General features: G+C 39.0%; 1 protein-coding gene across 1 annotated transcript in view; it reads left to right on the forward strand.

Annotated features, from left to right (window-relative positions):
- The first annotated feature begins 9,869 nt into the window (after positions 1–9,869).
- The window catches only part of cdh2 (cadherin 2, type 1, N-cadherin (neuronal)), a 56,843-nt gene continuing 48,411 nt past the window's right edge, over positions 9,870–18,301 (forward strand). Inside the window, 2 exon segments of the mRNA XM_079583432.1 lie at positions 9,870–10,089; positions 13,187–13,295. Of these exon segments, the coding sequence (XP_079439558.1) occupies positions 10,042–10,089; positions 13,187–13,295 (157 nt within the window). The 5' untranslated portion in view covers positions 9,870–10,041.

Genomic DNA, 18,301 nt, shown 5'->3' on the forward strand with positions numbered 1-18,301 from the left:
GAATTTGACAGTATGCGATTTCAGACGCACTGATGGTTTAATATTAGCATGTTGCTAAGCTAATGACACTGAGGGTGTGTCTCAATCAGCTCCCTAGATTGTAAATCAATTATGTACACAAATTTTGATACTGGTAAGGATCTCTATCCCTCTATTTCCGGTGACATAATGTCCTTGGCTAGTGTTCTACAACATGTTATTGTAACAGCGTGGGTGGGTGGAAGGATGGCAAGCAGAGACAATGGACGAGGTTTGAATGCAAAGGAGTGTTTAATGAAAAAGAAAACAATAACAAAAGAACCGAAGTCAAAGAACACTGGGAGCATGGGAACACAAGACATCCATCATGTCACATGCACAAACAATGACTGACAAAGACCGAGAGAAAAACAACGGCTGTATATACACAAGGGCTAATAGGCTAACAAGACACACCTGGGAACAATGAGACTAATCAGGAAAACTACAATGGACTACAAAGATGGCAAACGGGACAGGACACAGGAAAAGCAGTCCAGAAGAGCTCCAGGCACTTGTTACAGGTATTTATGAACAGCAGCAGAACTAATATCTTCCTGACATTATTTTTAATGTTACTTTGATTGTTACATATACCTGCAGCCGTAAATTAATAATATATAGCTATATCACTACTTGTCTAGCGATATATGTTTATGCTAAAGTATAATGCTGAAGCAACTGATGATGTTGTGCAGTTTGACATTAGCATGTTCGAACGGTGGTCTAGTATTAATAAAAAACATTATATAAAACAAAGAACTTGGTGTTATTGTTACAAATGCGCACAGGTGCAATGGCTTGGTTCAGCAGCATATGAGAGTAATAATAATATTTGTCACTCACTCTTAGATATGATCTTATTCCTGAAGGCTGGTGGTTAAAGATGTTTATCCCCAAGGCAACTCCTCGTAGCCTCCAGCAATAAGAACCGTGCTTGTGTATATCTGTATCGGTTTCATTGCTTTGCTCACTGAAGCCTCCTGAGCTCATTTCTAAAGCTCTCAAATCACAGAGAAACCGTTCACGTGAACAATGAACCTCAGATATCAGCCTTAAATAAATTCACATACAAGTTTTGAGTCTTTCGCAGATTGTCTTTTCTCCATGTTTAGAGTTGTTCCACGTCTCAGAGAGAGGCTGACATGAAATGAAAAGCTCAGGAGAGGGAGATGTGAGAATCCTTTGCCTAACCTCAAAGCTATACTGATAATTAGGCTGAAGAAAGGAGTGTGTAAAGTGAAGAGGAGAAAACGAGGGATCTGTTCCTTTTCTTCTCAGCTCTTTTCTTGTTCTTCACTGCTCCGGTGTAATTATCTGCTCAGCACCCCATGCCACCTACCTAAACCTTGTGTGAGCCAGAGAGTGTGTGCCATTACACACACTCATGTGTTTGAGTGCTCACCAACCTCTAAAAAACAAGTCACCTCAATACAGTGAACTGAACTCCTTTGCACAAAGGTAATTTGGCTCATTGTGAGCGTGAGAGATGTGGGCCGGGGTAGAACGCATGGGATATTGTCATTAGAGAGTGCGACAGACAGGAACAAGTGTGTATAATGGCCAGTATTTCTGGCTTAACATGATGCACAGCATGTGCATATCAATATCAGAGACATTGTAACCTCAAAAAGTACATTTCACATTAGAATGCCCAACAAAATTTGCTTAATGTTTTTACCCTGAAATGCTAAAATATAATGTTAAAAGTGCCCCATTATGATTTTTCAGATAAAGTGTGTTACTGTATATAGCTGTTTGTGAATGTAAAAGGTTTCAAAGATCAAAGTGCATGATGAATGGAGTTAATGTCTCCCAAGAAAGAGTCGATTCTGAACTGCCTGAAACGAATCGTCAGTATTCTAGTCTTACTTCCTGCACAAACTCATTTGCATAATTCCAGCCTATGGTCTTCATTTGTCGCCCTCGAACAACGTCTAATTTGACCCTCAAACACTGTACTTGTATAGCTGAGACCTGGAAGTGTTTGGTTTGTGTTGTCGACATGTTTAGAAGAGGCTGTTTTCCGAGCTGTGAAATCAAAAAATCCACTTTGCATGCACTTAGGATGAGGAATCGGGCTCAAATTGATACGGTGTAACTTCCTTATTGTTTATATCACTGTGTATACAAGTGTCGAGGAAGCTCAGATGAAATTCAGATATGGTGATGAGCGTTTTGTTTTCCGACACGTGCTGCAATCACTAAACACACAGACTGGGCCGTCTGACCAATCTGAGCTCTTGGAAAGGAGGGGTTTAGAGAGACTGAATCCCTTATTGAACCAATTCAGACAGGGGTGATGCTGCAATGTATGAGAGAATTGAAGTATTTTTTGATCTTGGACTCATGGTCTACGAGACCTACAAAACTAAATTAGGAACCTTTAAAATAGCATAATAGGGGCACTTTAAAATGACAAAACATTCTTTAATGAAACTTAAGCGATCAAGACACACTTTATTTTGAGTTTTTTGGAGATTTTAAATGTTATTTTTCTGTTATATATCAGCATATTTGTGAGGATGAGCAATGCCAGTTATTCATCTTCCCAGGTACAATCAAAATCAATACCAATAATCCTATTAAACTGATTTTTGTATGATTTATGAGGATATAATTAGTCATTTAGCATAAAGGATTACATTTATTAATAATTAGAACATTATCAATCAACAACTTCTACATTTCTACTAAAGGTCAAACGGCACAAAACCAATGAGCCTTTGATAGATATCCCGTTCAGCTTTGTCATTATTTAGTGGAGTGAAATAACTCCAGATGATGCTTCTTTTCACTGCCGTGACCTCTGGCAAGCCCTCTGTTTGAATGAGTGCTGTGAGTGTGACTGAACACTGTCTGACTGCTTGTGCTTTTCAGCATTTCTGTGTCCAGACAAGCGGAAGTAGTTCCAATATACACGACTATTGTTCAATGTAATCCTCCCGGGAAGTTTACATTTATGAGTTGGAAAGTTGTAGTAATGCCTTTAGGTGCATTCAGATAACTTTGGTTGGGGCAAGATGTTGATAACATTCAAGATCTTCAAAATGTTGAATAAAGAATGCGCTTTGGATGTGATTTTTGCTTTTTTTATTTATTTATTAAATGTATAATTCATAATTGTCTTTTGAAAATGCAACTTTAATACTTTTATTGTATTTAAAAAAAAAAAAGTGTTTTAATTTACCATGCTGCATCTGACGTTTTCTCATGGAATGCCTCCAACTCTAAAACTGCTTGAAAAAAATCTCAAGTTTCCCAGTCTGCATTATGACATTGTGGTGAGGTTGTGCATTTATCCCTTAAATACGATCTTTCCAACATAACTTATGCTGCCTTCACGCTATCGGACATTTCCCACTTCCCACTCCTGAAGTCGTGATTACGAGCTCATCACATTTAAATTTTGACTTGAGAGGGCAGGCAGCATTGCATTTGCTATATGCACCATGTTTGCTAGTTCTTTTTTTTTTACCTTCACTTCACTTATGAAACATTTCTTGCTAAATAAATAAAGACATTATTATCAAAAATCCCTAGTCTACCTGATTCATATGTATAGGCTATGTGCATAAAGTACTCATACAAATTCTCAAAACCATGTGTCATACTTATTTGCCATATGCCAGAGTGCATTTTGTCCTGTTGTTTTAATTTACTTTTAATCAGAGCAAATAACAAATTTGTAGATACACTAATTATTTTATAATAAATAGCCTACACTGTAAGAAACAACTCAGTAGAAAAACAGATAGTGTGGATGAATATTATCCGTATCATGAATTATATGTTAAAAAAAAACACATTCGTGTGTGTGTGCACAAAATCTCCAAAAACCTCCCTTTAGGGACGTCCTCATTTATAAATCTGGTATAAAAATATGGTAATCAAAGGTGTTTTCTCTGTTAACTTGGAGACATTTCCTTCAACCATAAAACATAACAAAATGCGAAGCACCGTTCAAAATACTGGTAAAACACCTGTGAAAAATCAATACATAAAATTCCTTCATATTACTGTAACATGGCACATTCTTTTATTCTTGTTTCCACTGTTGAGTATGTTTTTTGCTAGTTTTTTGTATGTGGTTTCATGTTGGTTGTAAATTTGATCAATTTAAAATACATTTTGGTTTGAACCAATTGATGAATCATGAATTATATTTTAATAAAACACATTCGGATGTGTGTGCGTGTGCTTGTGTGTGTGTGTGTTTTCTAAGATTAGTGCACCCATAGTATTTGTTTTAAGTATCTTCTGTTAATGGAAATATAAAACATTCCTGCTCTCCCTAAACAACCCAGATGGTTTTCTGTCGAGCAACTGAGCATAATAAGATTATCCTACGGCAAAAGAAAAGAGAAAAAGCGTTTGATGATATTTCAAGCCACTACGACAGATTTCACTTTCACAACCTGGATGTGACAGACCATTATTGCACAAAATGTGTCAGATAGTAAAGCATATCTTCTTCATGTATAATATACAAAGATGCAAAGAGAATCTTAAAGGCATGTTAAAGTGTGCATGTCATTTGAGCTTGTAAGATGATGGTTTACGAATGGTTACGAAGAGCGGAGTATTGAATATAAATTCTGCAGCTCACTCATATAAACCTGTTGTGGCAGCTGACATTTAGATCAGAACCATTCACGCAGCACCATCGTTGTTTTTTACACTTGATATGGTTTGATACTTTGTTTTGACTGTGACTTTTAGAAGATTGTCAAGAAGCCTTTCAAAGTGGATTGTCTTTTCCAGGTGTCTCAGTGCTTCGAGGCCTAAGGTGAAAGCTGGAGGAAAAACAGGACAAGAAAAAAGGAAAGATGCTTTGATGGAAAAAGTGAAGGAATGGATTTAGAATGTAGACTATTAGACACACTGTAGTGAAGTGCATGAGAATGTGACCCCACTTAGCTCAAAGCGTGTACACACACACACACACATGCAACATGCAGAGCATCTCAAACTCACAAGAAAACACACAGTGGCATGCTAATGGGATAAGTAAGAGATAGGATCAGAGCTTTCTCATAACTTCCCTCCCTCAGGGAACAATCACTACAGAAAAAGAGAGATAGAGAATGAAACTGAGAGTCATTGACCGTACATAATTGCATTTAGTCTTAAAGGGACAGCCAACACACACACACACACACGCACACACACACACACACACACATTTTTTTTTTAATTCTGCCATCCTATAGGCTCACACTGATGTCGCTGTTTTATGTTGGACCAGTGACTTTCAATATGGACACAGGCATTCTTCAAAATAGCTTATTGTGTTGAATAGAAAGTCATACAGGTTTAGAAGGACATGAGGGTGAGTAAATACTGAATACCGACGATATATTCAAGTTTATTAATGTTCAAATACGGTAAAAATAAGTTTGAAATACCTTTGCAGCGATGTATTGTTAGCGAACATCCCGACGAACACTACACTGCTACGAGTGCCGTTTGACGAATTTAAGTGTTTGCTGCACGCTTTCCTCTCATTGACAAAATAAACATGAAAAAAATAACAGTTCAGAAAGCATCTGATCGTAGTGACGTGGATATGTTTGAACAAATTCTGCAATTCGGCACTCCAGTCAAGTCATGCTTGTTTATATAGCACTGTATACCATATATTGCTTAAAACAAGCAGCTTTACAGTAATAAACATGAAAAAAAAAACACAAAAAAACAGTGCCTTTCTATTAGAATTGCAACTTCAATTCATAAAGCAGCTCTCCAGTGAGCTCATATTTTTACTCCCATCTGAGCTGAGCTCATCCAACGCTATCTCACGACCAATTCATACGAATTCGTACGAGTGAGTAGCCTACGTTGTTTACGATTTGGCAAAAATATGTATGATTTAGCAAAAATCTAATTTGTACGAGTGAGGTCATATGAATTCGTTCGAATTAGCCACATCATAAAATACGTACGAATTGCCGCGAGATTGCGTTGGCTCGACGGACTTAACAGGAGAAATGAACCGGAGAAGATTTCTGCGTCAAAGAAGGCGGAGCCACAGACCCCCACACCCAGGTACCTATTACATCATTGTGACGGACGTAGATCGAACCATCCGAAGCGAACTTAAAAACTTCCTAAATGAACTTTTTGTACATATTACACGATTTTGCTTTAAGTATATCAGGCCTTGAATGATGGGCCTTTTAATGATGATTTTTATCTTTGGGTGAACAATCCTTTTAAGACTGTCCTCTATGATACAACAACCTGAATATGTAAAACACATCTCATATAAGCTTTTACAATGAACTCAAAAAACACTCTCAGTGCAACCTTTAACCCTAATAACTGTTAAAGTACTCTAATACATCCATATCCATCTCTCAGTGGACCAATGAGACTCTGCGTCCCCATTCAAAAGCCAATCACTGTGAAGTAAATTAATAATGAGCTACAGTTTCCTGCATGTCTCCTGCATCATTCATGCTTGGATTCTAAATACTTCTGGCTCATATGAAGACTTACTAGTAAATCTCCATATATCCTTATGGGACAGTGTAATATTTGCACAATTTCATTTTATTCATATAGCAGATGCTGCAATTCAGCATGACTCATGACTCAAAGGGACGTCAGGGCATGAAAAACATGTATGGTTGAAATATGGTTCAGAGCATGGAAAATGTAGTCTGGAGGAAAACAAATTATTTCTGGAGTCTGTAGGGAGTCTGAAGCTCAAATGTGGGGCGGCCTCCCTTGAGAAGCGATGGCTACTTAGCTAGCTGACCAAAATGTGCTGTTCTGACCATAAAGCTTTTAGCATTGCAAGAGTAGTGGACAGTGTCTATATAGATTTTGAGAGGAACCTAATTCATTAAGCAGCTAAATATGTGTGACTATTAAGTAGTCGCTGTGATTAGTTGTTCATAATGGGCCAATCAACATTTCAACCTCAATGAATTGCTGTTACCATAACGATCAAGTAAAGGCACAAGGTAGCAGTATTGCATGCCATGAGAATTGAATTAAGAAGGAATGTTAAATTCCCGTTCACTTCCTGAATTTGAAACAAACAGGATGCAACGATGCACAAATGCAATTTGAATTTAAAGAAGTGGAATTAAAATGGAATCAGGGTTATTGTAGTTAACTAAAACAAAAACTTGATACTTGAAATAAAAATAAACATTAACTGATTAAAAATGTTTTTTTATTATTTTACAAATTTTATTTTATTTGATTATACACACACACACACACACACACACACAGTACCTGTCAAAAGTTTGGAAACGTACAATTTGTTAATGTTTTTGAAAGCAGTCTATTATGCTCACAGCATAATTTAAGGCTGCATTTAAATAGAAAAATAAAAATACAGTAAAAATGTTCAGCATCATTACTCCAGTCTTCAGTTTCACATGAGCCTTCAGAAATAATTCTAATATGCTGATTTGCTGCTCAAGAAACACAGAAATCAAATACATTTTAAAATATATTCATATAGACAACAGTTCTTTTAATATTTTGCAATATTCCTGTTTTTACTGTATTTAAAAAAAAAAATCAGCCATGTTGAGTAGAAGAGACTTTTATATTTGCATTGTTTGTAAATTAAGGATGCATTGTATGTTTTGTGACTGTAGTGAATTCCTTTGAATAACAACAGAGAAATTCCTCTTCTTAATTCCCATTCAAATTCCAGTTGTGAAATCATGTGAACCGAAACCATTTGAATCCAAATTCACACTCATTATGTGAATATAGGAGCCCCATTCTTAAAGTCTTAATTTTGCCCAATCCTGCAATATAGCACTTATTAACTTTTTGTTAGTATAAATTTGCACAAGCTGATAGAATGTTATAAGGATCCGTGAAGCAGTTCCAGGACCTTAATGAGATGGAAAGAAGATAATATAACAGATAACTTTGAAAACCTTCTTAAGCCGTCGTATTGAGAACACAAGAAATCACTTGTCCAGTTCTGTTAGTAGACCAGTCAACAATAAATTCAGAGAAAAATAACAGTGCCAAAGACAATACACAATCCTGAAACATACGAATGTGATGAAATTCCCAGGTAACACCACTGTACAAAGATAGACTTTGTGGGTGCATGTTTTTTAAATTCTGTCATCATTTACTCACCCTCAAGTCATTCTAAACATGTATCTCTTTCTTTCTTCAATGGAACCCCTAAAGGCAATTTCATAGGTAAATATTTTAACTTTTACATAATGAAAGTGAATGAAGACTGGGGCTGTCAATGTTTAATGTGACAAAAAAAAAATCCACCCTATAAGTATTAAAAAAATATCTTCAAAAATTAATGTTGGTATTAAATGTGTAAATGGTGCAATGTTAATTTTTTGGTTGAACTATCCCTTTAAAAATTGATGTTAGGACTACGGGTTCCCCACTGTTCACCCCTCTTTACCGCTTATCTCTCTCACTCTCTGTCAAGGCCAACCTCTCTGATGTCACTGAGACAGACCGGCGGCTCCACGGTTGGTGTGTGTGTGTTTGTGTGTTTCGGCCGGGCCGGTAATGATGAGCAGATGGTGGTGCGCGCTGATGACCGGAGACTCTCTCAGAGCGCACAGGACATCTGCTCCATAGACATCCGCTGCTGTCACAGGCACTCCAAGTGCCAGTTTCCCTGTCCCTGTCCCTGCCTGTCACGACTAGAGACGCAGTCATGCCCACAAGACAGCAGTGGAATAAGACATCACCTGAGCAAATCCCCTAATCAAGTTTCAGCACTGTCATAAAATCCATTTACATTGTCAATTCACACTATTTAAGATTCACAGCATAGGGCAGGCATAATTTTACCCATCTGATACTCATGAGATTTTTGGCATAACTAAAGCCAAATTGGCTTATATTGAGTTACTTTGTCAGGATTTATTACACAGGTCTCTGGTATACTTGATTCTAATTGGTCCTTCAGCGATCAAATATTCTGTATAACTGACCATTCATCTAAAAAAACAATGTTTACTATCTCTCTGCGGATTCTACAAATAATGTTTCATGGTTTCCAAAATATTCCAATAAGTAAGCTATACAGTCATTGTGGCGGTAACATTTTAGTTTATAGGGTCCAATTCTCACAGTTGTGTATTAGCATGCATATTACTATGATATTAGCTGTATATTAGTAGTACTTATAAACCACATAGTAATGCCTTATTCTGCATGACCATATTTACGTCCCTTAATCATACCCAATACCTAAACTTATCTAGCTATTAATAAGCAGTAATTATGAATTTATTGAGGCAAAAGTATAGCTAATATAGTTATTGGTGAGAATTGGACCCTAATCTAAAGTGTGACCATTGATAGATAGGCCTACACTCTGACAGCTCGATCAGGACTCCGGGGACATGAATTTGTTGTAACACTTTGCGGTCTCTTCTCACAAAATAAAATAATTTCAGCTCTAATCAATATTCCGGCTATCCATTTAGTTATTTAAGCTTCTTAGGACTCCCGTCCTGATCACCCTGTCAGGTTTATTTTGCAATCATAACCCGCTGACTGTACATTATCTCTTACATGAGGTTCTTTAACAATGCTTTCAGAAGTAGGCTACTACCACAACATTAGATTTTCATTAGAGACATGCACTTTAAATCCAGGAATGCTCAGTCCCTCTTGCCGATTTAGTGGGCATTAAGGGGGTTGGGGTGGGGTTAAAGAAAGAAGATCTTCCTTTTGTTGTAGTGAAGGAGGCGGGGTCTTGTCTTCTTCTCTGTGTCTTCCGGAGGCTGAAGGGGGTGACAGAAAGAAAGGAGCCCCCTCTCCGGCGCAGTACCACTGAGCGTGGCTAGAGGGCGCCACTGAGCGCGCGTCTCTGCCGTAGAAGTGCACGAGCGAGCGGAGCGTCAGTACCAGACCGAGAGCAGCACGGATCAGTGCCAGAGAGACACGGAGGAAAGATTCTGTCGCTACATGCCGCCGCTACCTTACGGAACATTATAACGCAGCGGGAAACGGCCAAACTCTATCGGTTTCTTCACAAAGGACGGAATTTAAACGATGTACCGTTCGGGAGGCGTGATGCTGGGGCTTCTCGCCGCTCTGCAGGTAAAATGAAGGGTCCGAAAAGCGATGTGCGCTCGGGCACGAGCTGTGCGTTACAGCGATGCTGCTTTATGTTTGGGGTTTGGCGTGTCCGTAATTGCTTGCTATTATTTATAGCTACTCTAGATGTGTGTAAACTGTAGAGCAAGTATTTGTGCTTTTATTAGTCAATATACAAATGAACGCTTTATGTTAGTGGCAGGATATTTAAATAGGGCGTCAGTGCCTAACGTTAGATCAAATTCAATAACGTTAACGTTACTAACGGTTTTCTGATGATCTCGAAGGGTTAAAGACTTCATGTCGCATCTAATTTTCTTCGAATGCAATTCTAGACAGTCTTTATTCTGTTATCCTTGCCTCCCAGTTATTCACAAGAGGTTTAGACTCCGTGTGCGATGTTTTTTTCTATGTTGTGTAGCCGTTGGATGGTACTAGCAGCCCCGTTCAAACCGTCCCGTGCTGAACCGGAGCCAGTCGCAGATGAATGCGGGTTTTCTAACGCGCTTTTGCTTCTTTTGGCACGAGATTGAAAAGTTGCCCTCGAGGAGGTGATTAGGTCACAATGGTCCCTTTCCGAGTGATGAAACAAATGTTACAATAATCAGTTAATGAGCAGCTCATTGAGGCGGCCGCGAGGCGACTGTCCTCTTCTAGATGTGCGAATGCGAAATCTCACGGCGAACAACGGGTCTGTGCGTAACCCAAATATGACAAATCACTCTGACCCGAATCATCGAGCGGTGAAATGAGTCGTGCTGTCAGGTTTTGGGTCTGCTGCCCTCTGAATTGCTGAAAATGCAAAGTCCAGCAGAATTAACATTTGAGCGTCGTGTTATGGTTCCATCACACTCAAATGAGGAATTACTATAGCACAATTTTAAGTTATGATGGAACCAAACGTTTGAAATCTGCGTGGCAATAAAGTTAACATTTGGTCATGAGCCATTTGGTCCGGGTTTCAATGTTTTTATTGTATTTGTGGTCTGCAGTAGCCTAGAAGTAGCAGTCCTGGCCATGTAGATGTCTTATTTCGACAAGTTTTTAAAGTGCAACATCAATGTCGCATTTTTGTGTTGTTTGTGTGCGTGTTATAACGGTCCCATGTTTAAAACCCCTCTGGTGTTTGATACTGATAGCGATGTCCGACTGGTGAACGAATCAATTTGAGTCGAATCTTTCAAGTGTATCATTTGAACCGATTCCGTGAGCTAACTGAGCTGAATTGTTCTCAAGCGAACAACTGAATGATTTATTGAATCGTCACGATCCTGTTAAAAAATTAAACGTACTGGAAAGATGTTTACAAATTGATTTAAATGCCAGTTTAGTCAATTCACAAACAGAGTTGGTTAAAATAGCTTTTTATAGCAAAAACGTTTTCAGCCAAGAGAGACGAATGATGTTTGTCTACAGTGTAATACAAATTATAGGATCTAAATGGCTTGATGTTTTGAATCATGATGGCAACAAACTTAAGACATGAAATTGTAATAAATAGACTTATTAATAAATAAATAAATAAATTAACAGGAATATTTTTTTTATTTGTATTAACAGGAATGTTTCAAGCACAGCACCGTGCTGCTATGTCAAGAACCAAGCGATGGTGTAAAATAATAACTTTTTAGAAGCAGTTCTCAGAAGCAAAGTGTTTGAGAATAAATAATCACTGCACTTTTTGAAGATGCTTTTTAATTTATTTTTTTAATTGAACCACAAATCTTATTGTAATTTATCTCAGGTACTATAAAGTCCTATACTGACAGTGTATAGGCTACACAATCACCATTGGCTTTATAGCGTGTGCTGCCTCTGATTCTTCATGTCAGCAGGGCTGCTGGTGCGGCTCCATCTAGAATCATTCGCTCTGTGTGGATGTGCAGAGGCAGCATATTGCTAAGCAATTGCTGACAGGACAGTTTAAAGTCAGATTTTCAAACACACCCCATGTAGTGCCAGCTTTATATAGGGGCTCTGCAGATACACCAGGCAGCGCTAGATGACGACATCAAAAAACGGAGCAATTAAAGCTCATGGTTGATGATGATTTTGTTAGCACAAAAGCAAATGTTTGATTGGTCGTTGTGTGTAGGGCATTAAGTCAGCATCCACCGAGCTAACAAGTAATTAACATGTTTGATGAATTGACTATGGGGCCATTAACAAACACAGCCAGCCGTCTTCTTCAAGCCTCTGATCTTATTCCAACACAAAGAGGCTGTTTCACAGTGGACATCACCTTTGATCTTCTCAAGCATCCTTTAAAAGACAAATTCACCTATTTGCCTACACTAAGATTCAGACTTTGTGTGTCATATCAGCTCATGCTATTAAGACAGAATGACTCAATGCTGGTGGTTTATTTTCTTATAAGACAAGTCAAGGATGAATAAGTCTTTGTCCTGGCCGTTAAAGGCTAGGTGTGCGCGCCTGTTTTAAGCGTAAGCCATAAAGAAAGGGTTTGTGACTTGTCGCCGGAGTGCTTACGGCAGCTGCACAACTGTGTGTTTGTGTTTTTATGTGATAAGTGCTCCACCAGACCACGCCATTCAAGGCAGAGTATGCGTAGCCTGGTCAGCTCTGCTTTTCTAACGTCTCGCCCTCCTGACCTCATCAGTCTAATTACACCCACCTCAAAATAACAGATGCCCTGGTGCCCGAGGGGGGAGGAGGGGAGATAGAAACCCCTCGCTATCCTTTGGGGAAAGCAGAATGAAGAAAAATGGCATAATACAAAAGCAACCCGGTAAATCGTCATGCAATGAACCTTATTTAATTTTGCCGATCTGCTGCAAATTAGCGAGTAATCGGTGAAAAATACAACAGCATTGCTAATTTAAAGAGTTCATTTGGAGCTTGATCGATGGACTCGGCGGCTCTGGAAAGTCTCATCGCTGTGCTTTTCTTGAGGTGAGTTCTGCCTCATTTCCTCTGTTTATGGTGAAAGAGCGTGATCGTTATGTCCATCGATTCCTCTCGGGATTCTGGATATTTGGCTCTCGCCGCGGTGGAGGTTGGCTCGTGCTGAGGGGCGATGTTTATTAATCACCATTAATCAGGGGATTAATTTGTCTGGTGCTTTTGTGTTTTTTGGCAGGTGGCAGTCCAGGGCACGGGGGCAATGCCATGTCAACCGGGCTTCACCGAGAACGAGTACAACGTCATGACTGCCGACGTCATCACTGAGGGACAATTTCTTCTTAAAGGTAAACAAAGATGTTTTCTTTGCATTTGTTCTCTTAATAAACGCAGATCGAACGTGTGCAGCAAAACGCTCCCTCACCATGCTTCGGTTTCCACCCTGATTCTGTTGGGAAGAGAAAGAGAGAGGGAGGATGGGGGAAGGGTGGGCTTTATGTGTGTATGTGAAAGAACAAGAAGGGGGAGGGGGTTAAGTGTTAGGGTTGATTTAGCGGGGGGTGTTTATAGAGGGGGATATATGTGTGAGTGAAAGAAAGGAGATGGAGAGGGAGAAGAGCTCAGTGTTTTGGTGGAATGTGTTTTGAAGGGTCACAGTGTGAAATATTTGGGGGGCGGCTGAATCACCCTCCCCCGCCGTGGTCGAAACCCCCCTGTCGTGATCGATGGCATTGATTAGACCAGTCCGTATCCATACAGTCAGTCGATGGCACAGATCCCAGTCAGCCATCTCAATACAATCTGTCAATCCGGCAGGGGCCACATTTGTGCTGTGGTTGTAAACTCGGGAGGCCTTATAACATCCTCGCGTCCTGCTTAATTATGATGTTGTAAAAAGGCCATAACTACATGTATTACATTTCCAGTAGATAAACGAAACTAATCCGCCAGTTACAGATATGGCTCATGATTCAGTCTAAATATTTTGTTGCAAAATTAGTGATGCACCGAATTTTTTTCTCAAATACGTACTGAGTAATATTAATTAACTACATGTACTTACTATAGAGTTACGGTTAGGGTATGGTTTTGGTTAGTTACTTGTAATTATTCACAATTTACTGTTATTACTATAGTAAGTACATGCAATAACGTCAAAATAAAGTGTTACCAAAACTAGTTTTCATTTAGCCGAAAATTAGAGTAAAAGAATTCGGAATGTTGTTTATTAAACCGGTCGTTGTCGAGCCGACCCGCAATATTTCAGCCGGACAAATTTGACATATTGCTACTCTAGCATCATTTTTCAGTCGTGGTAATGTGCATCCACACTACCTACTTGTTTACCTGTTATAGCTTACCCATATATCTATGTAGAGCTTATAGTTGTGTGGATGAAATATGTCAAATGCTGAAACAGTCAAAGCGCGTCTAATTAACCGTTTGGTCCCTCAAAAACTATTTTGGCCGAAACCGAAAATGTATTTTTCTTTTTGCTGTTTCGGGAGAATAGTTTTGGTTGTATCACTAAGCAAAATATTTTTTGTCCCAAAGAGCTAGGGAGTTGTTCTTTTTTACTTGTGTATTACTTGACTTCTAACAAGTGACATATTATTTTTACATTTCCATATCGTTGACTTATTCATGGGTTACCGTGGAAGAGCGAGTTGTGGAATACGAACAGACGCTCGCAAGCTGTAGCTTTGTGCCTCTTGAGGTCTATTTGCGAACTGTGGGACAAACACACGCACAGACCTGTGACAATTACAATAAAAGTGATAACACTAGCTTTAAGTTTCACACTGAGAGTCGACATATCACACCCTGATAGGAATTTCCCAAGTGTGTGAGCGTGAGTCAGGAACTGCTGATGGCCGAGTTGTGTTGCGCTCACATAGACCAGTCATTTGATCTCACAGTTGACTCACTGATTCACTTCCTATGTCCTTTTCAGTGGAAAGGTGAGCTGTATCGCATTGACCACGCGGACACAAAAGCGGCTCTCATTTCATTACCATTTCGGCCTGTACGGTTAGCAAGTCAATGTGAACTCTGTTAGGCACAGTGCCTTTTGCCAATGGACACAAGAATTTGCTTTCTATCTTCCTCCCTCCCCCTTCACTCTTTCTCCATCTCACCCCTCCTGACCGAGGACTGGGTGAGTCTCTTGTTAAACATGAGGTGGATGTTTTGTGTCCCTGACATTCATTCATCACATCCTTTTTAGGCAAATGACTTAGGGATGAAGACTTTCTCTTCTCCCCTGCAGCCTCTCTTTCACTCTCTCTCCCCCTCGGTCCCTCCTTTTCTTTTTAAGTGGGACAGAGGAATGTACAGTTAGTGCTGTCTCACTGAGCCCACTTGGTGATTCGTACCCAAAGAATGTGCTTATGCAGTCTTTGCTGCTCAGAAGGATTTTAATTTCCTTCCTGTGAGTCTGGAAATGTCGATAATAAAAGTAAAACAAAAGTACTTTTTTCCCTCTTGACTATTTATTATGTTTATTTTTATACATGTCAATTGGCAACAGCCAAGTAAGAAAAAAATCAAGGCATGTTTTTCCTACTTATTTTGCATTAAATGAACACAAGTTATTTACTTATTTTCATTTGTACACACAAATATGGATAGTAGTAATCAGCAATATTTACATATAAAAATTAAAAACACATACTTATACCGGTATATATATAGCCTATATATATATATATATATATATATATATAAAATTATTATTTATTACATTATAGTTAATAATAAAGTTTGGGGTTCTTATATGCTCACCAAAGCTAAATTTATTTTGATCAAAGATACACTAAAACATCATTGCAATTTAAAATAACTTTGTATTTTAATATATATTGTAAAATGTAAATTATTTACATGTGATGGCAAAGCTACATTTTCAGCATCATTAGTCTTCAGTGTCACATGATCCTTCAGAAATCATTCCAATATGCTGATTTGATGCTCAAGAAACATTTCATATTATTGTCTTATATGGAATGGACAGTTTGACCTGATTCATGGAAATAAATCAAACACACCAAGTCCACCTGAGACGTTCAGATTGAGAAACGAGTTTAATGCAAATAGTCACATTCACTTTTTTTATTTTTAGGAAAATCATTGTGTTATCCATGGAAATATTCATCCATTGGAAAAAATATCATGAATATTCATGTTATTGCACAGCCCTACATGCCAGTAAACTATTTTTTCCCTTTTAGGTCTCCTAAGCCTCTTCTCCAGCTTTCATCTGTTTTTCTTTTCCTCATATAATTCTCCCATCTCTTCTGAACAGAGATAACGCTTTGAAGTTTAAGACAAACTTGTTTTTACTGGAGGAGTCATTTTGTAACTTTTTTCCCATGAATTACCTTACTCAAGCCTCTTTTAACTGCTGAGTATGTGTACCCCACGAATTTCTCTCTCAATCTGTTCTCCTTGTGTTCACATGAACTCGTTTTGTACCTTGTTTGATCTGTTTTAAAACAGGAGAGAGCAAATGATCAGAGGAAGATGCAGTGGGTGAGAGGTGATTACCGTATTGGCGCTCACGCATCACACCAAGCCAGAAGGCAGTGTTTGTTTTTGAACACTTCCGATCAGAGCGAACAAAACACAACTTTCCGCTCTGCCTGTTTTCTGTGAACAAGTAAAAGAAAAGAGCTGAAAAACAATAATGAGTCAACACAGAGAGGGGGGAGAGAGAGTGACAGAGACAGAGTGGCTTTTTTGTCTGGCCCATGTGGGGGCTGTTGGTCACTGAGATTGACCAATCAGAGCGCGGCACTGAGGTCATCAGCATGCGGTTCACTGCCCCTCAATGGGCTGACTGAGGTGGAATTAAAGAACGGTTACGGGAATACAGGGCGCAAGGGGAGCGAGAGAAAAAACAGAGAGAGAAAGAGAGGTAGAATTTGGAGAGAGGGGGGTGGGCAACTCCTGGTGTTTTGTCCTTTCAGTGTTTTTAAATTTAATATGAAGTACCTAATGAGCTGTCTAAAGATTACCAAGCGTGCCATTGTCTTATTTGTTCAGGCACCGAAATTCTTTGTTGCGTTTATATACATGTGATAATGAGCTGACATTTTTAATTAACCAAAAAAAAAAAGACGGGGACATAAAACCCTGAGAGGAAGCTTTACAGGAGTGGATTGTTCTCTACTTAGTTCACCGCAAAAATTGGAGTCCCAGAGTGCAGTTCAGTCCTAATTCGCCCCCTTTTACTTGAGTGACAGCGCGAGTCACCCAGTTTGGCCTTTGCTGTCATAGTTTTTAAAGATCACGTCGCCAACAACTGCGCTTTCTGTCTTCATTTAAAGAGATAGTTCACCCAAAAATGAAAACTGAAATCATTCCAGACTTATGTGACTTTTATTTTTCTGTGGAACACAAAAGAAATTGTTTTAAAAAATGTTTCTGTTTATTAAAAGTCAATGGATCATATGTTGTCTGAAGAAGAATGAAACTCATACAGGTTTGGAACTACATGATGGTGAATTAATGATGACAGGATTTTCATTTTTAGGTGAACTGTCTCTTTAAGGCTGGAGAAATGGGCACGCATGCATCTTCACGATTCTTTATGCAACAGGAGGACGGACGTGCTTAATTAATTACCGTGTGGAGATGTAGTCTGTGTTAAAGAGGTAAAGAAGAACGGATGAGAATAAAACGTGACCTCTCTAAAGCCTCAACCTCTGATCCGCATACGGTCAAACCTCTGAGCTTGACAATCCTTCTCTCTTTTTCCGTGTAGGATTTAGCCACATGGACTTCATTACCCTAAATCGATCTGGCATAACAAAGACCCTAAGAGTATTGATCAGAGCATGCATATGTGAGAGAGTTGATGCATGTGGGAAAAGAGAGAAAGAAAAAGAAAGAGAAAGAATGGATTCATCCTTGGGTTGTGAACCTGGGAAAGACAAAGAAAAAAACTAGACCTTTGAACGTTATAGTTCAATATAAATTTCGGGTGGTCTGTACCAGACATACCAGGATTACTGTGGACCACGAGATCCGGCACTCTCTCATTAGTGTCTGTGTGTATGTGCACCTGTTAATGTTGCGTTAAATCGCTGTAAAAATCTCACAATGTTTCTTTAGTCAGCTGGTCTCAAGGTTTGGTGCCACAGGGGGAGGCGTGGAACCTGTCCAGTGTGACATCAGCCATTTCGACTGATATTTTTAGAGTAGTACTTTGCTCTAACACATAAGCTGTATTTTCGAAGAGTAAAGAATGACATCAGACAACTGTACTCAGGCTGTGTTCAATGGTTGTCATTGGCTGCTCATGGAGCTGGATTGTAGGTTTGGCAAAGCTTACGCAGGGATCAACAATAAG

The sequence above is a fragment of the Phoxinus phoxinus genome (genome assembly GCF_949152265.1).
Source record: "Phoxinus phoxinus genome assembly, chromosome: 16".
NCBI classification, from domain to species: domain Eukaryota; kingdom Metazoa; phylum Chordata; class Actinopteri; order Cypriniformes; family Leuciscidae; genus Phoxinus; species Phoxinus phoxinus.